The sequence below is a fragment of the Neodiprion pinetum genome, chromosome 1 (assembly GCF_021155775.2).
Source record: "Neodiprion pinetum isolate iyNeoPine1 chromosome 1, iyNeoPine1.2, whole genome shotgun sequence".
In the NCBI taxonomy this organism is placed as follows: Eukaryota; Metazoa; Arthropoda; class Insecta; order Hymenoptera; family Diprionidae; genus Neodiprion; species Neodiprion pinetum.
Genome location: NC_060232.1, coordinates 30,388,819 through 30,411,841, shown reverse-complemented (window position 1 = coordinate 30,411,841; position 23,023 = coordinate 30,388,819). Strand labels below are relative to the sequence as shown.

The window sequence follows — 23,023 nt, the reverse complement described above, 5'->3', positions numbered from 1 at the left end:
TGAAACAAGCAAAAGGTTTAATTAACTTGTGAATTAGACAAAAAGTTCGATTGGCTGAAAGAGACAAAGTCTGATTACCTGAAATAGACAAAACGTTTGATTAGCTGAAATAGACAAAAAGTTTGGTTAGCTGAAACAAACAAAAAATTTGATTGGCTAAAACGGATAAAAAGCTTGATCGGCTGAAAGAGACAGAAAATTTGATTAGCTGAATGATTATCTGAAACAGACAGAAGGTTTGATTATCCGAAACAGACAAAAGGTTTGATTATCTGAAACAGACAAAAGGTTTGATTATCTGAAACAGACAAAAGATTCAATTAACTGAAACAGACAAAAAGTTTGATTAGCTGAAGAGGACAGAAAGTCTGATTACCTGAAACAAACAAAGATTTCGTTAGCTGAAACAGACGAAGGTGTGGTTAGCACAATCACATAAGTTCATCCACTGACCAAAAATGGGTCGAGTCCAACATAATATTCGCTTTAATATTCATTCTATTGATGTATCAAAAACATTCTAAACTTTTTGAATCGACATTACTTTCTGCGCAAAGTTTTGTTGCCCTGAAATAGAAAATAATACGATCAGTGAAACGACTATTTCTGTACATTTCAGATATATTTCATAAATACTTACGCCAAAATTCTACACTATCAGTATATACTACCGAGATTTTTGTTCCTGCGCGTTGAGCGCCGGCTTTCGAATGCCGCGCTTTCTCGGATAAGTAAGAAGTATCAAGTCCACGCGCAAAAGGCGGCGTGGAACTTGAAAACCTTAAAATTCGTCAAAAAATTGACCCATGAGCTGAAAGATCAGCACATCTCGAGTGCGTAACTCTTTTATATACTGTTTGCAAAATCGACGCGTAAAAAAACGTGTCCGATTCCCGTTAGTAATTTACGCGCAAAAGGCTGCGTCCAATTTTCTTGATTATTCTACGCGCAATAAAGCGCGACAGAATAAACTGTCAAAAAATTTGTATTACCTGGGACTTGCCCCGAAAAATTCTGTAGAAACCCAATCCACATCTGCATCTTTTCGAATTAGATACATTGCTATGCGGATTGTTCTTCTCAGATTACAAATCGAAATTGGGAGGGAGGTTGGAGGAGGGCATGCATTATTGTGTGGCGTGACGGTCGGCGGTCCTCTTCGACGCGAAGTCTTCGAGCTCAGCATCTCTCCCCATCTAGCGTACCACGGAACGCGATAGATGGTCCAGAGATGCGTTTTGCCCATTCAGACGATCACAGAGTTCAATTGAACGGAATAATGATCGGTAATGACTAAATAATTGAATTGAACAACGATTGAAAAATGGTTGCAGAGTGACAAGAAATAGTAAATTAATTCTCGTTAATATTCAAATGCTTACAAATGGTCGAGAGACTCGAATACGGAGTCTTTTGGAAAAAGAATTTCTGTGATCGTTTGACGCTGTGGATTACAAAAGTTAGTGACATCACGGTACATCGCGACCTTCCTACCCTTGCCTGTTACCCAACGCAACCGCCCAACGGAAAAGAAAGACTCACACACACATGCATAACCTTGCGACGGATCCCAGAACGTCCACCTACCTACCCGGTTACCTATATTCGATCTAAACGATTCTCCATTTTTTCCAACACACATCATTCTTCTTCATTTGCGCCGTGGTCACTGACTTACATTTTCGTTGGTTACCTGTTGGGAGCAACATGTTTTTGTATCATAGTCTGCCTATTCAGCATACAGTATAGCGGTTGTATCCCGCCAACCCTAATATTGTATGTATTATTTTAGTAAATGTTGGCAGACTATCGGTACATTAACATTTTGTAAAATTGATTAAAAACATCCTGTATGCCAATTAGCATTTTTCTAAGCGAGCTAAGCCTGCAGTTGATCAATATTTGTTGAATGTTAAAAGATTAAAAATGATATATAAGATGCAATTTGATTACGTTACGTTATGCCAGACTTTGGAATTTTATCGATTCAACATTAATGTGAATAATTGAATACGTTCAAACCTCAGGTGATCCCACCGCTTAAACATCATCGGTAAATTCAAACGTAGATTGCTACATCGCTTACGAAACACAATTCGATCTCGCGAATGCTGAGTAAGCGATGGTTACCTGTCGCGATGCTCATTCCACTTTTAGCAACGTGCAAAATTTCTAACTTTAAGCAAGTTACGGTAAATTAAATTGCAAAAAAAAATTATTCGACTGAAAGTCAAGCGCGTTGCGACCGCGAATGAGCCTATTCATGCAGCTGAGAAATCGAAGATTTGTGTAACAATTGTTACCGCCACGCCACGTGACAGAGGAAGCCCAGGGAAATACCCGTAACCTAACACATGCAAACTCACCAACGTTGCCGAGAAATGAAAAAGTTACTCGGAAGTCTCTGCTTAAATCTGTAAAAAATAAAACAGAACACTTGAATTAATTTAACAAATTGGCATTTTAGTTTTCAAATTAATTAATACTGATGTCTAGTTTCATATTCATTGCATGTAATGCAAGAACAAAAGTTTATATATGGCTTTATATGTATCACCTGGAATTATCAATCAATAATTAACATAAGTATCGTTACCTCGACTCTGGGCTGCTCCACACTCTTACATGTAGTAGTTCCTGTAGCATCTCAGGTTGATTGGTAAAGAGACGCACTTTTCACATAATTCAGATCTTCACTAATCTCTAATAATCCAAAAATCCCCACCACAATAACACTCGATTCTACAGTCATTTTTTGTGCTGTAGCTGTCTCTTTGAACCGACTGAGTAAACTTGCTAACAATGCAACTGCGCATTTGCCGAAGATCAGCAAAAAAAATAATAAAATTGACACTCGACGCACAGAGAAAAAAATAAACATCACTGAAATCTGAAGTTACACAAAACAATGAAAACTCGGAACACAAAATTCACCTTCAACGTTCGCGGGATGTTTTTATTTCAGTGACTCGGTTTTTCTTCAGGCTATACGCTACTGCTCCGCGTGTATTATTCACAGATGATTGTGGTGGAAATACACTGATCGAAGAACGTGACGCAACCTGAACAACACGGTGTGAATGTCGAACTGATACTGAGAACACGTAATTTCGCTCCGATTGCTTGGAAACGACTGACGCCGCACGGCGTTCAGAAGAGATTTAAATCATTTCTCTGAAGGACGGAAGATAATAATTCTCCCGCTCTCTCTGTCGCTCTTCCATGGAGTGGGGGTAGCAACACGCGTTACCTCTCAGGCTCCCGCCCGATGGGCAGAGGGGGGGGGGGGGGAGGGGGGGGGGGGGGGAAATTATTATCGTCTGTCCATTAGAGAACCGATTTAATCCGTTCTCTAATCCGTTTAATCCGTTAATTCGAATCCGTTCACGGGACGCTTACACCGTTGCTTACGCTTGGCTTACGCTTTATTTTATATATCTACGTATGTAAGACCGTGGGCCGGGTGAAAACACCACGTAAGCTAGACGCAACGCGATCAAATGTTTAGAGCATTACCGTATATGCGACGTCAGGCGATGTATGAATTCTCCGACCACTTACGGGTATATTTTCTTGGACGGGATTTTCTCAACTTTTCAATTTCTCTGCGACGATAGTATGTTACCAAAGTTTTGCACGCGATAGTTGTTGGTTATGAATAATTTGTTTTACAGGCGTGATCAGTTGCTTGGTAATAATACGTGAAACTGCTAACACCCCCAAACCCGGCAAACTCTTACGCAAAATAACCCAGGGTTTGATCGGTATAACGTAGACCGTAATTCAAAATCATTCGACACACTCATGCTGATTCATGATAATCAGACTACTCACGCTATGTCGAGTAAATCCAAAGCGGAATTACCGAATGAATTTAACATTCCAGAATATTCGCGATGATTCGCCTTGACAAGTAACGATTTCTTGAGGATTCATTTAATACTGGGCTCTGTATCCTGAAATGATACTGGTTCGCCGACACTGATGATTACTACTTGAAGTGTTGGGCGGCATCGTCAAAGAAATCTTAATCGTTTTTCCGCAACAAATAAAGACAATCAGCAAAATTATTGATATTCACGACGAACGCTTGCTAAATAAATTTAATCGCATATTTAGTTATAGTTTTTATTTTCAAAAGTGAAACGGAAAAGGTGAGAGGAATGTGGTAAAAAATAATAGCAACCATGTAAATGTACTAAAAAAAATACTGTATACTTTGAATTTTAAATAATTCATCTTATACGAGCTTTATTACTAATGTAATTGAATAATATTTTACTGATAAACATACTATCATGTTACTTTATCACTGACATTATACGCATGTCAAAAAAAGTATTTACATATCAGAATATTAAAAAATGAATAGTCCGAGAGTTTTCTCTCGCTGTCAAATAATTGTGTAGTAAAAAAAGAGATCTATAATCCAATATCACCAGCCATATTCTCCAAATCGTTGAACATTTGGTCGAGATGCTGAAAAAAAAATACAATAAAATACAGTAACATGAAAATTAAATTGTGGTTCGGTTTGAATTATCATCTCCTCGTTGAAGAAATAAGTGGTTGATTGACTCACATCTACAGGCTCGTCGTCCTTATTCTCATTCTGTTTATCGTCATCTGGTAAAGTTTCAGTATCATCGATTTCCTCGTCCTCGTCGTCTTCATCTTCTTCTTCATGATCATCGTCATCGTCATCGTCATCGTCATCTGAATCATCATCCTCTTCTTCGTCGTCATCGTCATCAACTTCATCGTCTATTTGTGCGTCTTCTTGCATTTCCATCTCATCGTAGTCTTCAGGTTCTTCTTTTATCTCCAGTAATAACTCTTTATCTCCTATCTGACTAGTTTTCAAAGGCACCGAAGGAACTGACTCAGTCATCTGTGGTATTTCTGATGGCTTTAATGTCTGAACAAAAACAAAGAACGAGAATGAATCATCATTGGAGAATATTTATTATCAAAGGTAACGTTGAGACGTTCCGGAAGATACGAGAATACTATAAAACTCAGTAGGAATGAGAACAAGACGTTTTTATATCATATAATCTCAATCATCTTTTTACCCATGGTTGTTGTTGGTGCAGAATTGTTGTCTTTGTGGATGTTACAACAGGCGTTGGTACTGTTGAAGGCAACTCTGTCAATGGCGACGACTTCAGAATTTCCGATTGAGAATCACACTGACTCTTATTCTGTACAGTTTGTGGTGCCAATGTAACATGGTTCTGTTTTCCAACATCTGGCTTTATCTGGTTTTGTTGATTTGAACTTAACAGTTCTTTCTTCACTTGAGATGGAGTTCCAGGTTCTTCTTTTACCTTCTTCACATTAGGCTTTGGTTCTCCTGGTAGGCACGTATTGCCACGCTGTCTTCTAAATCTAACAATGATGCTACGAGTGTCCCACATTAAATCATGAGCTTGTCTATAAGCAGATATAGATTCCTCGACACTGTTATACCGTATGAATGCATACCTGGAAATTTTCAATGTGGATATGAGTGAGTTTATGATTAAAAATTGGTAAACATTTCCACTTTGGTATCAACTCATTGTTAAGTGGGATTGTAATTTTATCACATACCATACACATGAGCCAACTTACCGAGTGTTTCTCATTTTTTGGGCATATCCAACATCGACCCGAGCTGCGGAAGGAAACTTAGTTTTGACTTCATTAACGTTAACAGATTCTGGTAAATTTCCAATGTACAGTGTATAAGGGTCTATTTCTTCCGGAGTTGGATTGTCTTCGTCCCTCAATGATTTTCGCTCAACTTTCAAATGTCCTACTCCAAACTGTATTTTTTCCAATTCCTGTATAGCTTCATCGATGTTAACATCTTCTGCCATTTGAATGAAGCAATACCGTGGTCCGCTGGGACTTTGAAAATGTATATTTTGTATGCCAGAGTGAAATTCTCTGACGATATCTTTATTGAGATCAGGATCCGGAAATTTTATGATTAAACTTTGTGCCTTCACAGTTTTATTGTATTCATTTTCTATTTGTAGTGCCCTCTCAGCATCTTCGCGATTCCATGGACGGCTTGGATAACTTTGGGACATTGGCTTCCGTTGTTTATTCTTTTTAACAACGGTTTCCTCCTAAAATCAAGTCAAAATCGATCAAAATTAACTCACTTTGAATGAGTGGAAATGAAGATTTCGATCACAACTTCAAAGTGTAGATCTTTGAATTTTCTGAATCGAGCCATATCACAATTTATAAAGTGCAAACTAGGCTAGCAGAAAAATAAATAAAAATATATACACTCGCATGAAGACACAAGGATATCCATATCACATTTATAAAACTTAACTACAAGTCTGGAACTCACAGAAACTATTTTAATGTCTTGATCGCCAGATTCGTCCATGTGTCTATTGATTGAAATTTGAGAGGCTCCGGGTGGTAAAGAGGACTGTTGTATTTGATGGTTGTGAATTGCAACTGAAATATGATTGATAAAACCATTAGCTTTATGAATCGATGCAGGTACGGAGTAACGATTTCTCTGGCGGTCCAGCCCTATCGTACCTGGCAACGATGGCCCAAAATATGAAGCTTGATCAAACTGCCCCTGGAGTTGATCGTATCGAGGACTCCTTCTGTTTTTCCTATGGAAATTACTCCGTTGGTTATATATATTGTTCCGATTGTGGTTGAACCTGTCTCGCCTGACATAGTTACTTCTCAACGGCATGTCTCGTTGAAAATTATTTGGTGTCATGTCGCGAGGTGACTGCGGTGGTAGTGGTGGAGTCTGAGGCGTCATCCACTGCCATGGTGGAGGCGGATGTGACCAGGGTTGCATGGGTGTAACTTGGGAATGAACTGGTCCAAATACATGAGGTGGAGGAGGGAGCGTGCCTGGTGGGGGAGGCATAGGAGGCAAGGGTGGCTGTCCAGGTAAGGGTTGATTTAGAGCTGCCGGAGAGGGGGAGGGTACGGAGTAACTGCCATAAGTATTATCATATCCAAATGCTGCCAACTCCTGTTTTACTGCCAAACGTTTACTGTCTCCATTTTCTTCAGGTCCCTGAAAGCAGTTGCATTTCAAGTTACTTTCTTCTCAGACTTATTTAATGAACATTGCTCTTTGTAAGATGCTGAAAAGAAATTTACAGAAAGCAAATGAAAGGAATAAATTGGACATTATGTTGAACAACAATGTTATAATTGTAATCATGTAGTTAGTAATAGGAATTGAAAAGTGTACGGAAGCCGGTCTACGAATGTACCGGAATGTATTCTACAGATGCATCCCCTATGCTTCTAGTTACACAGGTCTGGTTTAAAGAACAGATTGGCACAATTTCTACATCAGATGAAAGCAATGGCAGCGAAAACAAGACTGGCTAAATGTTATGAAAAATATGAGAAATAACAGTGCGATAATTCTTCAGAAAAACAGAGGAACATGATATATTTGGTTTTTTAGCCCTCTGAGGGCAACCATTTTCAGGGGTCCCTTGTTTAGGCAACCCTGTGTTAAGCAGAATTGGTTTTGTTTATAAAAACGGTTTAAATTCATATTTTTCAGCTTGTAAATAGTGAAATGAAATCGTTAGAATGTCTAGCGTACGATGGTAGAGGAACGAATTCGATATGTTTACTTTAGATGACGTAGTAAGATTTAATACAAAATGAGATATAAGGAATTGGCAAAAATTCCTTTGAATTGGCAAAAATAAATGGGTAATGATCCAGGTTGCCTCCAGAGGGTCAATCAGCCCTGTATCACTTGAAGTCAACAAAATACAGTCCAAATGCTAACCTTGCAGAATATTTTTTGTAAAGCCTAGTTCAGATGATCATATGTACATCTTTGCTTCGACAATTACCTTGAAGTGGGAACAAATTATAAGTAACAAAATAAAACAAAGATAAAATGTTAATCCAACAAATGGTAGAGTAAGTTCAATAAATTTTCTAAAGCTAAATTATTGAAATGGTTTTTGAGCAATTCCTTAATCATATGTTTGATTTTTTGTCTCATTTTATAGTAAAAGTGAAAGTAATGCGTGAAAGCTTTATTAGACAAGTAATGAAATATTGCACAAAACACAAGCTTTATAATACATATCACTGCATACTTTACACATAAGAAGTGTGTAACTTTGATAATATTTCTAGCATTCGTACAGTATTGGTTAATGTTAGTGACAACTTGGCAGAAGAAAATTGTGAATTAGAAACGATGTAATGTAAACTGGGAAGAATTATCGAAATAAAAACAGGAGCGTTTGTTATCGTTCAAGCAGCTTAATTGTTATGTGGTTTGTTTACATTTTCTGGTTGGCTGTTTGGATATATCAAGTGAGGATGTTCTTTTTGATGTCCAGTCTTACTCCGTTGATTTGTAGTCTTTCTATTAAACATAATATGATCATCCGAACCTGCTTAAAAAGAGATAATATCGAAAAATAGGTCAATTTTGATATAACTTCAGGAACAAGCCTAGAAGCTGAGAGTAGTTTTATGACCTTTGTGGCAAAATTGTACGGTGGATTAAAACGTGCAATAGCTGTTTACATTACAAAAATTTGACAAGAAAATTAATCACGACAAATTTAGAGGCATGTTTCATTCAAAAAAATGTCTAAAGACTAATTACACTGTCTTTACCAACCAACGAGCTAACCCCAAATTACAACACGCCTACAAACCATCGATTTTCTAACACGAGATTCAAGAAGAATTGAGGAAAGGGATCCATAGAATAATAACATCGAATATTCACCGCATGCTTCATATTGATCACGATTTCACGGTTCACTGTTTACATGGAATATGTGAGTTGCAAAAAAAAAATAAATATGTTCACTACAAATCACGCGAAATTAGTAGCGTTCCGTGTGGTTGCTGCGAGTTTCACGCTCGCACAGATGTCGCTGCGGACGAGGTTTTGCGTAGGTGAAAAAAAAAAAAAAAAGAAAGACATATAAATAGGGGAAAACAAAAAATACGCCGTCTTTCAATTACAAAACAAAGTTCGTAATTTTCGTGATTATAAAAATAATCAGTGTAAGTATTATTGAAAATTTCTCGCTTCATGAAGTAATTACATCTACCTCTGGAAAAGATCCACAAAAAAATCTGAAGGAACTCAATCATCACGATCGCCGAGGCATCTCTATTTCTTTCTTGTCTGTGTTTGGTCTGTGTCACTGCGTGTTGGTCTTCCCGTTTGCCTCTGCGCCGGCTAGCTCGTTTTTCGAAACAATTCCTCGCCGAGCCCGAGTGACTAGTTACGCAAACTCTTACCGACAGATGCCCTTAGTTGTCATTTGCTGAAAATCCTGGCGGTCGACTCCTGTGACATGGCTGCAAATAATTCGGCAGAAATCGAGGTATACTTGTAAAATTTCGTTGAATTATCGTATTTTCTTAACCGAAACCTCACTCGCTTTCCAACGAATAGCATTAGTCCGGTATTTTAACCAAAAAAGGTCCGGTTTCACGCATCAGCATGGTTGCTTCCTCGTGCTCCCCGCCGCCTCCCTGACCCTCGTCCTTTTGCTGATAGGCATAACCTACTACTATCGCTTCGTTAGATCATTCATTTCTCTGCGTTAACCAATTCTCTTTCTCGTCTTACCGTAAAACGAATTAAAATGATACCAATCATTTTTGTTCGTTCTCCTTGTGTAGATTTCTCGACAACTATTCATTTCAATTCGCGCGATAGTTGATGGTACTTATCATTCATCACTCACGCTTTGGACAACTTCACTCCATACAAAATCTATCAAAGTACTCGTGGTTTCACACGTTCGGAGCTCCGTTCGCTTGAATATGCGGAAATCGCAGTGGTATATGTAGTTTGAATTTACATTTAATTATGTTTGTAGAGTCTGTAGAAAATATTTACCGGCAGTATATGAATGTTGTACAGTAAGCAGAGGTGTATTTATCATTGCAGGATACAGAGAAGAAGGACCAAGAAGTAGCAAATTTGGAAGAATTTCCACCAGAGCTTCTTATCAAGCATCCGTTGCAAAATACCTGGACACTTTGGTACTATGAGAATGATCGCAGTAAGACATGGGAACAAAATCAGCGTGAAATCACAAGTTTCGACACAGCAGAAGATTTTTGGAGGTATTTTTTATAGAAATTTAGTTTTGACGGTCCTTCCACTTTAATATTCCTTCTATCATTTTTGCAAAGTTGAAAAATTATCCTCAATCATTTGTTTAAAAAGTCAAACTCTCAATTAATCAATCAGTAGTACAAAATTCATGTACTGCCAAGTTTTCGTTAAAATTTTTCAATTCCAAAGTAGTATTTACTTCATGAGTAAAGAGAATGGAATGTATATCGCTTTGCTCTCTATGCTTAAATGATGTCAAGTTAGTTTTACGTGCTATACTTTCACATCGTCGTGATCCACTTTCTTCACATTGTATTACATCGAAACATTTACACTTGACCATCCTGTTTTTGAAAAAGTTAACAGTCTCAAGTATCCTGCATATTTCAGCTGTATTATCAAATGTTTTATTTAGTTTCTACCTGTATATTTACACTTCATCTTATGATTAAATTCTTTTTCTAGCTTGTACAATCACATAAAGTTGGCCTCAGAGCTGCGGCAAGGCTGTGACTACAGTATGTTCAAGCAGGGTATTCGGCCAATGTGGGAAGATGATGCAAATAAAAAAGGAGGCAGGTGGCTCATTAGCTTGGACAAAAAGCAAAGAGGAAGTGATTTGGACCGTTTTTGGCTTGAAGTTCTTCTCTGTATGATTGGTGAAGCATTTAACGAGTTCTCTGATGATGTATGTGGAGCTGTGGTCAACGTAAGACCAAAAGGTGACAAAATTGGTGTATGGACAGCAGATGCAAACAGGGGTCAAAGCGTATTGGAAATCGGGTAAGATATTTTTCTAATTAAACCAGAATTGGAAACTGCAGTTTTCCTTAATGTGCCGTATAACCTTTAATATTCTTATTGCAGGCGCAAACTAAAGGAAAGACTGCGGATTGCACCAAGGGTGCAAATAGGCTACCAAATTCATAAAGACACCATGGCTAAAGCAGGAAGCGTCACGAAGAACACTTATTCGGTTTAACCACAGCCCTTTTCTATTATTATTATACATCATCCTCACATTTCCTGACCCCAACCATTCGAATAACAAATAATTGCAAAGCAAATTATCTAATAGATATATTTATGGATCATCTGAATTCAACTGTCTGTATTCAGGAGAGGAATATACACATGTACAGAACTAGTGAATGGCTGAGCAAAGAAATAAGCAGTCCCTTCCCCTATTGCGCCCTCCAAAAATTATGTTGACGTAATCATGTTTCCTCTCATTATACGCGACTGAGTGATGGTTAATAAATGAGTTATTATATAACTAAATGCAAGATTTGCTAGTATAAAATTTTACATTGATATACATAACTTGTTCTCACAGTTATACACCCAGAGGACATTAGCGCAGGCTGCTGTATTTTTTTTCCCTATATATATAATTTTTCTTTTATAAGAATATGTGAAAGAATCTGTACACAAAGGTATAGTCAAGTCATATGTGGAATAAAGTTATTCTTTTCTCACAATCCTTTGTTATATACCCTCCCTGATGTATAATAGGATTCGTGAAATAATTATCTAATTACTACCTAAAATTAGTGGTTTAGAAATTTTCGAATCAAAAGAATTTAACGCAGCAGCCAGCAAAAGCAAAATAATTTCTCAGTCCATTACTAGTTTAGTTGCATTTTCACTTCCATTTATACTATACGAATCTGCTTGAAACTGGTAACGATAGAGAATATATCTTTATTTTTCAGTGAACTACTATGTTATGAAAATTGTCAGCGTATGTAATACAGCATGCCAATTATAAATGTTGCCTTGTCAATTTATTTACTGTTTACTTCCCTGTTAAAACTGTTACATTATACTTCATTTTCTGTTACCTGCTTCTGAATTTGTCACTATGCGAATATACTATGTATTCGGACGTGAAACTAAAAATATACGCAGATAAATATTCAACAATTTGTTGATAATAAACGTGTGAAAGAAAAAAAAGCACAGTCCGGATTTACATTATTACGTAGACGTAAATGTACACATATTATCGTAATATATCCTCAGTAGTCCAAATATTCGTTTGTTCCATACTTACATACGCCAACATTACATATCAAGATAAAAACAAAAATATCGAGCACACGGTTTTAAACATAGCTATTATTACAATACCCATATGGATCAGAAAAATATTATTATTTACAGCGTGAAAAATTTCGCTCATCGGAGTCTTTTTGTGTTTGAAAGAAGTATTATGCTGAAACTATATGCAGCTTAATACAGAAGAAACACACGTACAACTGCTCTGTCTCTATGTTGTTCACTATTTCCGAGTTAGTAGATCGTCGACCAGGTTTCTGAGATCCTTACGTCTTGCCTTTTCTAACGCATTCTTCAAGTTGATCGACCAGCAACGCAAATCACTTTTAGCAGCAAATATTTTCAATGCTGCGAAGGCCTTTTCTTTAGAATCAGAATTGAACTGCGTGTCAATACGGTCGATGTCACCCTCCCTGACATCGAGATATCTGGCCACATCACGCCATGATTTGCCTACTGCTTCACTCACTCCGTTGAACACTATAATTCCAAGTAAAATTAATTATTTGCATGTATATTGAGAGCAATTTAGTTCCAACTCAAGTACAGTATTGCAACAAAATCTTACCCGTATACATAATTTTCTGTTGGTCTTCTGGCTGAGTTTGTGAATATGAAGAATACATTACAGATTCAGACGTGGATGGATACCATTGATAATTTTGTCTGTCTGGAGTGTTTCGTATTTCAGTTTCTTTGTTCGGATCGTTCCTGGCATATGGAATTCTAGATCCTTCGGCAAAACCAGGATTAACGACTTGTGAGGGCGGCGCAGATGGTTCAGGTATATAATGCACTGAATTTGGCAAGAAACCATACAAAATGCATAGTATTGACAGAATAATAACGGAAAGTACAAGACTTAAGACTATCAGAGTTTGTCTTTTTTGAACAAACTGTCTCAGACTTGTTTGTTTTTCATTAAAATTTTCTTTGGACTTTGATTGTATTGGAGAAGGTCTTAATGATGTATCGTCAATATGAGATGAGCAAGTGGTTGGAGGCATATGTGACTGAGGTGTTGAAAGTAAAGGTATGTTAAAATTAGGCTCAGATAGATTTAATTCTTCTCTCATTGGCAGGGATAATTCAGACTTGATGTTATCATTTTTTGATGTTAAGATGGCAGAAACCGCCTTGCTGGAAGTAACATTTGGAATTAAATTGCCCTTTTGGTGTTTGAGAATGCCAGGTGTTTCCTGTGATGTAACACACAAGTTCAGATCATTGTTTGTTTCGTGCGTATTATTATTGTTGAAATTAAAATTATTTGCAAAGGAAACATGATTTCCAACATCCGCGTTTGAACATATCAACATCACAGAATTGTTGGAATCACTCAAGTCATCACCAGTTGTAATAGTAAGTGAAGATTCAGGGAGAAATTTATATTTTACAAAAGATTGAAATTGTGGTGTTCTGGGATGGTGTCTGCTATTCAAATTTTCAGATGAAAAGAGATTATTAATAATTTTGTTTCCTCGATAACACTCACCGTTCGAACATTGGTACAAATTGGTTTCTGGTGGATATGGAGTATAGTTTTCCAGCCAAGCCATGTACTTATTAAATTTTGTGTTAATCACAGAATGATGGGGAAAGTTTTGAGCAATATTCTTCAACAGTTGTATTTTGTCATAACGGATCACCCCTCTTTTCTCAAGAACTCTGACTAGCTGTTCAATATTTTCAATAGACTCATATGTCCTTACAGAATTTATGGCTTGCTGATGACGAATTTTTAATGCAATCACATCTGATCGTGTTAGATAAAGTTTTGCTTCACTAAGAAATTCTTTTCTAAGTGCTATGTACTGTTCGTACTGCTCCATACTTATATCTATTTTGCCTTTAAATCGAGATACTTAAGATACAGAATATAAATCTGTTTACTCAATAACTATGTGATTCCCCTGTTGTAGATGATGTTCCAACTGTCAGAGCTTACGCCTCACTCACTCCCCGTTGACAACACCTCATATTACATAACCTCAGCCGCTACCACCTCATTTGACGATCTGACCCATAATCTGATCATTGTCCTAATTTCTTGTGGGCTATCTCCCAACACATTGTTATCGTCCATTTATCTCTGAGTGCATCGTATCCTGTCGAATTCTCTTGATTGACTTTTTGACACCAATTTACATTGTATGCATTGCAAAATTGACATCGATATGTCTGGGGATATTGTGCGTCATAAATATCGTTGACCGAAGATGCAACCAGATGCAACATTATGGGTGCGTTCCGAAACTAGCTGCAGCGCTGAAAACTCCCTAGGCAATAGACAGAGCTAGTCACAAATTCGGCAACGCAAAAGAGATAAAAAATCAGCGACAGCACTGGAAGGTAATTTCGGAACGCACCCTATGCATTTACTTCACTAGTTACTTATTATATGAATCGACCATGGACTTGGAATCGACAAACTAAAGGGATATTTCCGGCATAGTGTATATACTATTACAAGAGAGATTTGTTTTTTGAAATAGTTTCAGATGTGCCCACGGTCTTATTATACAGGTCGGGGGCCGGATTCTGAACATCAAGTGAGTCGCGTTCGCCATTGTAGAAACGGAAATTTGGAGTGTGATGTCAATCTTTTCTTTCCTGAATAGTGTATGGCTCAGAAACTTGCGGTCTGTGCCATCTAGCGGCTAATAAATCGTTCTCTATCTGCTCGTGGTAATTGCCCACCCATTAGCACCCCGTGTATTTTCTATTATTTTTTTGCCTGTGGTGCCGGTTTCTAACGTAACCTCACGTTGAGCACTCAATATATAACAGACTACTTATCCGAAAAATATCTCTAAAATAAGAATATACAGTATACTCAACACCCAACCTTTTGAGAAGGAATAAGAGGTTATGTATGATTAATACAAACAAACGTCAGAACCAGCCCCCTGACACTCACCACTGCTCGTATACAAAAAAATTGTACGCGTCTTGTCCCGGTTTTTTAGTTCTTCTATGTGCCGCTAGTAGACTTCTGACACGCTCGCTGCCCTCGCTGACCGCGCGCAAGCTTGTCAGACAACTACTAGCGCCACTAGTGGTGGAAATTGGCGGCAGAATCGAGGGACATTTTGCGAACCACTCTTAGCAGCGTGTGTCAGGGGGCTGGCTCTGTGCACTTGTGTCTAAAGCCGTGGCAAGCAGAGAACAACTGTAGCAGGCTGCTGGCATGGGGACTTGGCGGGGAAAAGACGCAGCTTGTGTTCTATAAATATACCTTTCCTACGACCGTGACTTCTCAGTTTCCCTTACAGCTTTCCCCGCCTGGTGGTTGCTCGCCACTTTTTTGATCGTGCGATAGAGAGGACCACTACAGAACTAGCTCTCACCAATCTCTATCAGTGATTCGGCCAGCCCTACTCTTTGGTCTCGGTTGCAGCGGTTTCGATTCTCCAGTTCGCCATATATCCCTGGTAACTTTTGAATTCCCTAGTGAGACGCACTCACATCGGATGGGCGATGGCAGCACTGATTAGTTGGGATGAGTATACACGTAGATAGTTGGTCGAAGACCACGTCTGGCACTCCTATGCAGCCGGTGCCGCCTTAACGCTCCCCACGCCGATGCCAGTTCCCCGCGGGTCGTCGATGCGTGAGAGTGGAAGTGACCGGTGCTAACGAGGAACTCGGGGGTTTGGTGTGGGAAGAATAGTGCGGATTGACGTTCGAAGCACATTTCAAAACTTGCTCCTTTCCTGCGCAGGTCGAGGAGAGGCTGTGCTCTCAAATATAACGGGAGGACGATATCGCGTATTTATTTATTTATTGATTCGTGAAACATTCCGGGCAAACCCACACCGCATCGCATCGCATCTCACCGCACATCGCGCGTTTACCGTGTGACAGATTCTCTACACCGGCTTACGCATGAATGGCCTACATCTAGCCGGCGCGAACTAGTCACAAATTCCCAACTAGTCAAGAATTTTAACGTCGAAAACGTGTCGGCGTGTAAGAGCGACTCCAACATTTTCCGGAGTTCCGTATACATTCGACGATAAACAAACGGAAGAGGGCGACGAAGAGGATAACCGAAAATAATTGACTTTCGAGAAATAATATACTACAAGTAAGTGATTTAACTTTCAGTTTCAGTGAACAACATTTCTCAATAACCAGAATTGTTGCGATCTCTCATTCAGTGATTAATTTACCGCCACGTGAAAACTCGAGGTGAAATGAAGAAAGTTTCAAGAATCGTTCCTGCCATGCTTATACCCGGTTTATTCACATTCTAGATTACACTTACGATACCTCGCGAGATAATCTATTAACTAGTATGCATACATACATTCTTACATACATACATGACACGCGTGTACGTCATTTCTCATAACCAGAGGGCTTGCGATTACAGTGTAATTTTATTCTCCGAACGGTAGAACATGTGGAGTGACAATACATATACTGTAGGTATATCGTATCTACCAATGCAATGCATAAGTAATGCACGTAACGAGCGAGAGGTGAAACAACTTATTTCTGTGTCAAAAATACAGTTGCCAGTGATTGATTAGTCGGGGCGGAGAGAGAAAAACAGTTACAGGCGCCTCGACAAGCTCCGAAAACGACGACGCGTTCTAGATTGACGACAGACGACGATCGCAAGACTGAATTTTTTAAACACGAGTATAGTTTTCGACAAGCAGTCGTTGTATTTTTGTCAATAATACAACAAAGAGTGATCGGTCTGATTTGTTTACACACGGCTCTCGCGTTGACGTCGAGCAGAAAACGCATTACAACACGTAATACATAAGTCGTGTTATGCTTGTCGCTTAACCGAACACGCGAAACGTGTACGCATAACAAACGACAGACGAAATTGATGCAGAGAATTGTCCACGTAACTCTGTTTGTTTGCATATAATAAGCAATAATGTATCTTTTTACACGGGAATAGGTTGTGTTATTGATGCGGGGGAGGTATAAAAAAATTACGAAACCTGTTTGTGAGTCGTTAACTCACGGTTAGTGTGTTGCATCTACATATGCACATTATTACGTGCATAAACATACCTTGGCTGCAGTGAATTGCACCAATTCTGCATCAGGTTGCGGTGTTGGCGTGATGAAAGACGGTTTTGTGTTATCCGTAAGTCGAGGTACACAATTCGCGGGCTCGACGCACCTGCCTAACGACTCTTGTCATCCCCGCAGAATCATCCGCACATTGGTAAACCAGAAGGACGCGGGCCAAGACGAAAAGCCCTGGACTTGATTGAGGAGGATACCCACTTGGAAGAGAAGGAAAGATGAACAAAATGGACTACATGGAGGTTACGCTGCCCAATTACTCCTACGTGTTCAACTTCGAGGAGGAATTCATTCACCAAGACACCAGGGTCTGGATGATGAACAATTGGACGAATTGCTTCTACTATTGCGGCATTTACATGATCCTCATTTTTGGCGGTCAGCACTTTATGGCCAGTCGGCCCAAGTACGAACTCAGGGGCGTACTCAGCCTTTGGAATACTTTACTCGCCTCCTTTTCGATCATTGGATTCACGAGAACCGCCCCCGAACTTATCCACGTGCTCAGGAATTACGGGCTTTATCACAGCGTCTGTATACCGAGGTATGTACATAGTATGAGTCCCGATTTATTCTCGATTCATTATTAAAATCCCCCTAACAGTGTATTCGAAGTTTCAGCTCGAATCGTTAAATATGAAATACAATTGCTCGTTTATCCGATACTTAATCATCATTTGGTAATGATAAATGAAATTAATGATCGTAATTGCAGGAATTTGCGATTCCGTGCCACGTATTTCGCTTACCAATAATACTCGCGATGTATTTTTCTCGAAGATTATGTTTATCTTTCGTATAAATTGGTGATTATGAGTGTGACAATGTGTAACGATGTTGGTTCTAAGTAACAACTTTCCTCATTAGATGCTAAAGCCTGTTATACTCCTGACGTTATAATTGATTAGGTATATGTATTTGTAATGAGACGAATGTATCATTTCGCACGTTATTAGCACCAGCTATTTCTTACTTCGTACGGACAACATGCAGGTGATAAATGATTGTAACTTAAGTAGAGGATAAAATTCATAATTTTTTTTCCCATCCTGATTACGAAGTCGCGGCGGTATTAAGCAGACAGAATTATGGCGTGTGTTATTCAAACGTCGATAATCGTAGTTTAACAAGTTGAAATAATACCATGAATAGTAAATAGAGCGGCTCATGATTGCTTAAAATTTAGAACCATTTACATACAAGCAGTAAGCGAATTTCATTTCACCTTTAAATGCAAATACTTCCGCAGTTGCTGTGATTTAAAAGTATAAATGGGTGTCTTTGAATAATCGTTTAATACTTATGACGTGGAACATAAGAAATTAACTCACTTGTTTCATTGCTTGTAAAGAATCGTCATTTCAGTATTAAATGCTCGATGAACGTACGATGCGACGTTTAAAAACTGTTTAAATTGCAAATTAACAATTTTTATTTTTCTAAAAATACGTTGATAAATGGCTGATGACGTCATGTTCAACAAGTTTTTATCGAATCGCGTTCGAATTTTGCATTGCAAATAACTAAGAAATGTATAAAGTTCAAACGGGGTTCAAGAAAAAATAGACAGCAAATTGGTATTTGCCGCGGCAGCAGGGCTTTCATTCTATACATTTTTTTATACGAAATATCATTGTGTTTCTACCGATGAACACCTCCAACAATCGACAAGCAAATGAGCGATATACTTATGGCAGATGACTCAAAATGATCTTTTGCGTTACATATATTTTAAGCGATTGTTTCGCAGTTTACATAGGTAAAAGCGACAGCGTTAAATCTATGCCCGAGGACATTAAATTATCATTGAAATCGTCCAAACCAGCGGGACGTCCGATCGTTTGAGAATTCAACATCCTGTATCTTATATCCGTTCACATTAACATATACAGGATCCATCGAAGTGTTTGTGACTGCGATATACGAACATACTTAACGAGTTAGTGCCGAAACCGCTCTATTACGTCGTACGAAATAAAATTAACAACTTTCCACCGGTGTGGAGTTATCTATACTTCAATTCCACAGGCAAGAATCACGTCAGAAATCCGGATAAAATTGGTACTACTCGACACAGTTTCAAAATTGTACGTCTGCTTCTGTCAGAATTCCGGTTTCAGGAATTGAAAGAATAAAAAAGTTGGCGTCTACAGTTATTACGACTTGCATGAATATCCAACGTTTAGGAAAACGTTTTTGCACGCATAATTGTCTCGTTATCGAATTTCGATTTTGTTTTATTTGGAATAATTAATACATGCGACTAGTAAATGCACGCGGTACCGATTGCGTCTACCGCAGTGGATCGTAATTGTTCAATTTGAAAAACATGCAATTCACTTGACTAAATATGAACATTTTTCAAACACCAGGTAAAACAAATTACCGTCAGCCAGTTCCGTAGTACATTTGAGGAATTTAACCGCGTTAAATAGTTACCTGTTTTCACCATGGATTTACACCTTGAATGAAAGTAAAATTAACGCTCATGTATAAAATTCTACGATAATCTCGTAATCGTGGGAGATTCGGATTTCTCTCGCTGAGCAGGTGTGAACTTTTCGGTATAATTGTGAATGACATTTTATACCGAGTATGCATTTTGCTCGGATGAAAGTATTACGTAACTCGATTATATTGCAGGTGAATATACCAAGGTTGGATAGTCTTACTGTTTGCTATACGTATAACGACCCAGTGGGAAAAGTAAAATCTGTCTGTAACATAACTTGACAAACATTGTAGCAACAGAGTCTCGAACTATCGCATCTGTACGAGCATATTAACTTGAAGAGTGGCTAGCAAGAAATTTATTACAAAGGCAGCGAATACGAATTGAAATAAGTATAAAATCATCGCTATAACATTCGCTACAAGGTATACACCAATGTGAGGACAAAGTCGGGATCAGCCGAAAAAAGTAGGGAAATTAAAATTACAAGTTTCGTAACGTCTGTGTTACAGCTTCATCGAGCAAGACCGAGTCTCCGGCTTCTGGACCTGGATGTTCGTCTTGTCGAAGCTGCCGGAGCTCGGCGACACGGTCTTCATAGTTCTCCGCAAGCAGCCGCTGATATTCCTCCACTGGTACCATCACATAACCGTCCTCCTCTACTCGTGGTTCTCCTACACCGAGTACACGGCGTCAGCTAGATGGTTCGTCGTGATGAACTACTGCGTCCACTCGATAATGTACTCGTACTACGCGCTGAGGGCGATGCGATACTCGCCACCGAAATGGATATCGATGGTGATCACCGCCCTCCAGCTGACGCAGATGATCGTCGGATGCGCGATCAACGTCTGGGCTCATCAATACCTCGAGAGCGGGCAGGCCGAGTGTCACATATCGAGGGTCAACATCAAGCTCAGTCTTATGATGTACTTCAGCTACTTCGTACTCTTCGCGAGATTCTTCCACAAGGCCTACCTCGGCGGCAAGAGCTCGTCGAAATCTGGAAAGAAGGCTTACGCCAACGGGAACGGTCACATCGCTGCGGCGGATTACAGCAACGAGAAGCTCAAAGCTAACTAAAGAAGATACTCTTTAAAATTGTTGATTTTCCCAGGTTTGTTGCCGGTGGGAACGGAACGGGAGGGTTGGGCGGGAAGGGGTGGTGAGGGTCGGATTGATGATCGGCTATTCTTCGTGAGGCCCGTTGTGCGGAGAGCTTCCGGAAAGAGAAAGAGAGAGAGAGAAAGAAAGAGAGAGAGAGAGAGAGAGAGAGAGAGAGAGAGAGAGAGAGAGAGAGAGAGAGAGAGAGAGAGAGAGAGCGTGAGAGTGTGAGAGTGAGAGAGAGAGAGTGAGAGTGAGAGAGAGGTGAGAGAACGAGAGAGAGAGAGAGAGAGAGAGAGAGAATGTGAACGAGAATGTGTCGTACGCAAATTTGAACGAAAAAAAATTTTGATTTCACCTTTGCGTGCGAGTTATACGCGCATATACTGTATACAGCGTTGTTTTGGGGTGAGTTAATTTTCACCTTTTATTTATAATTTTTTTTGGGATAAATAAATTGTTTGTCAATTCAGAGCTACGTGATACGTGATACATATTTTTTTACCCTCTTGTTTATGTCCTCTATATGTATATTTTTTCAAAACTACACGTCAAGGTCGGTTATTGATTTATTTGTCATTTTTATTAATCACTCTTTCTGAACTAAGTGCCATAATTATTTTTCCTGTCGTCTTTTTCACATGTTTGTTTGTCACCTATATTTTTGATACATCATGCTCGTCATTTAACACCGATCTAAAATATTTTCAAACCAGCCTTGGTAATCGGAAATATACTGGGAATTTTCAAACCCAGGTTATAAAAATATCAAAGTTACGTCGGTAAACAAAACGTTGATTGCAGCATATAATTTTAAATAACAATTGTGCGTTTGTTGCATACGAAACAATGTCCTCGACTAATTCCATGCGGCATTTAACATGCACTATACTTCACTGATATGAGAATATGCATATCTGTATGCAAAACCAGTATCCGAGCAATTATTTTCTTGTACGTGATATGTATCGAAGCAGGTTTTGGTTAAAATTGCATTTTTTGTCACCGACGATAGGTAGCTAGGGAATAATAATGTTTGCGAAAACTCTCACAGACGGTAAATTTTTAAGAGCGAAAGTATTCAATAAACCGTTGCGTTATCATACCTTCGAGTCTTATTTGACATCATAAGTCTCAGGAGGATAGTTCGGTAGTCGGAATGGAATGCGAAAATCGAAACTATAAACCCAGTCACGCATTATTTTCGGATTATCTGGAAGACTGTTAACTCCGGAGTTTCAGTGAATTAACGTTTTTAAAATATGCATGAAAAAATAATGTCGGAATCCTTGTAGACTGAAAGACATGCGAATGGGAAATTCGTGGATTTTGTAAGGTCATTTATGATGTACGATGGGTTTTTTTTTTTTTTTTTTTTTTTTATACTTATGGGGGAGTGAGAGCGAAAAAACTGTGTCACTCGCATCACGTAGCTATTCCCTCGATGATACCGTCGATAATTTCTTAATTTCTCTGGCGTTTTAATCATCAACGAACACATGAAAATGAACAAACTTCGCTTACCGAAGATTTAACGATACCATTTCTTTTTGGTTGAATGAAAAACAATGATAATATTAAAGCTGATGATAATTTTTTTTCTTATTTTCATACTACTTTTTGTAAAATCTTATCAATATTGTGAGGATTTCTCTCTCTATATATATATGTATGTTTGTCAGCCTTTCCGCAATGTTTTCGAGAAATTCCGACGGACGAGACGGAATATTTTTAGTTTGAAACTCGTTATACGTTCTGCCGGTTTTTGGTGATTCGCGTTTTCTGTACTGTAAACAGTATATTTATTATTAAAACACGCTGCATACGCGAGCAAATAACAGATAACCATTTTTACAAATTACGTGGACCTGTTCCGGATTGCGAGCGCAATCTCACGAAGACACGATCTTATATAATATATATAGTATAATATAATATGCATAGTAATATTGTACCGCCCCCAAAAAACAGTCCAGAACGTTGTTGTTGCCGTAGCTACTTAAGGTACCTAAAGTAAATTGCGCTTGACGTCATAACGAGAGGAGTTTATTATAGGTTTAGGTGTTATATTATACAAAACAAAAAAAAAAAATAAGATGAAGCCGCGATTCTTGTTATTGGTGTCACCTTCGAGGTAATAAAGAAAGTATATATTAGAAAAGTGAAAATGTAGAAAACGTATGAAACAGCGAAACAAGACAAGTTTATGCACATGTATATGAAACTCTTACCTGTAC

At 38.6% G+C, this 23,023-nt stretch overlaps 4 protein-coding genes across 16 annotated transcripts; 2 read left to right on the top strand and 2 right to left on the bottom strand.

The window, feature by feature from the left end:
* Positions 1 to 4,196: 4,196 nt before the first annotated feature.
* Positions 4,197 to 9,239, bottom strand: Pof (Painting of fourth). 11 transcript variants are annotated; one of them, XM_046610122.2, is made up of 8 exons: positions 9,090 to 9,239; positions 8,305 to 8,417; positions 6,553 to 7,054; positions 6,353 to 6,465; positions 5,617 to 6,119; positions 5,076 to 5,487; positions 4,583 to 4,918; positions 4,197 to 4,479 (listed from the first exon to the last, which is right to left on the bottom strand). In XM_046610122.2, exons 1-8 carry the CDS (start codon positions 9,130 to 9,132, stop codon positions 4,423 to 4,425), a joined length of 2,079 nt encoding a protein of 692 aa, XP_046466078.1. In that variant the 5' UTR covers positions 9,133 to 9,239; the 3' UTR covers positions 4,197 to 4,422. The 11 variants fall into 11 exon arrangements, with proteins under 11 accessions (XP_046466078.1, XP_046466087.1, XP_046466132.1 ...); XM_046610131.2 differs by having other exon boundaries at positions 8,305 to 8,414; XM_046610176.1 differs by lacking the exon at positions 9,090 to 9,239 and adding an exon at positions 8,759 to 8,887 and having other exon boundaries at positions 8,305 to 8,386.
* Positions 9,208 to 11,592, top strand: eIF4E4 (eukaryotic translation initiation factor 4E4). The gene is made up of 4 exons (XM_046610379.2): positions 9,208 to 9,368; positions 9,941 to 10,119; positions 10,577 to 10,894; positions 10,979 to 11,592. Exons 1-4 carry the CDS (start codon positions 9,339 to 9,341, stop codon positions 11,091 to 11,093), a joined length of 642 nt encoding a protein of 213 aa, XP_046466335.1. The 5' UTR covers positions 9,208 to 9,338; the 3' UTR covers positions 11,094 to 11,592.
* On the bottom strand, positions 10,753 to 14,383 carry Fadd (fas-associated death domain protein). 3 transcript variants are annotated; one of them, XM_046610270.2, is made up of 3 exons: positions 13,668 to 14,380; positions 12,741 to 12,968; positions 10,753 to 12,652 (listed from the first exon to the last, which is right to left on the bottom strand). In XM_046610270.2, the coding sequence occupies exons 1-3, from the start codon at positions 14,002 to 14,004 to the stop codon at positions 12,396 to 12,398; spliced, it is 822 nt and encodes a 273-aa protein (XP_046466226.1). In that variant the 5' UTR covers positions 14,005 to 14,380; the 3' UTR covers positions 10,753 to 12,395. The 3 variants fall into 3 exon arrangements, with proteins under 3 accessions (XP_046466226.1, XP_046466234.1, XP_046466217.1); XM_046610278.2 differs by having other exon boundaries at positions 12,741 to 12,905; XM_046610261.2 differs by having other exon boundaries at positions 12,741 to 14,383.
* A 1,338-nt stretch (positions 14,384 to 15,721) lies between these two features.
* On the top strand, positions 15,722 to 22,910 carry LOC124211362 (elongation of very long chain fatty acids protein baldspot). Its single transcript, XM_046610352.2, has 3 exons — positions 15,722 to 16,262; positions 17,354 to 17,774; positions 20,195 to 22,910. Exons 2-3 carry the CDS (start codon positions 17,449 to 17,451, stop codon positions 20,763 to 20,765), a joined length of 897 nt encoding a protein of 298 aa, XP_046466308.1. The 5' UTR covers positions 15,722 to 16,262; positions 17,354 to 17,448; the 3' UTR covers positions 20,766 to 22,910.
* The last annotated feature ends 113 nt before the right edge of the window (positions 22,911 to 23,023 follow it).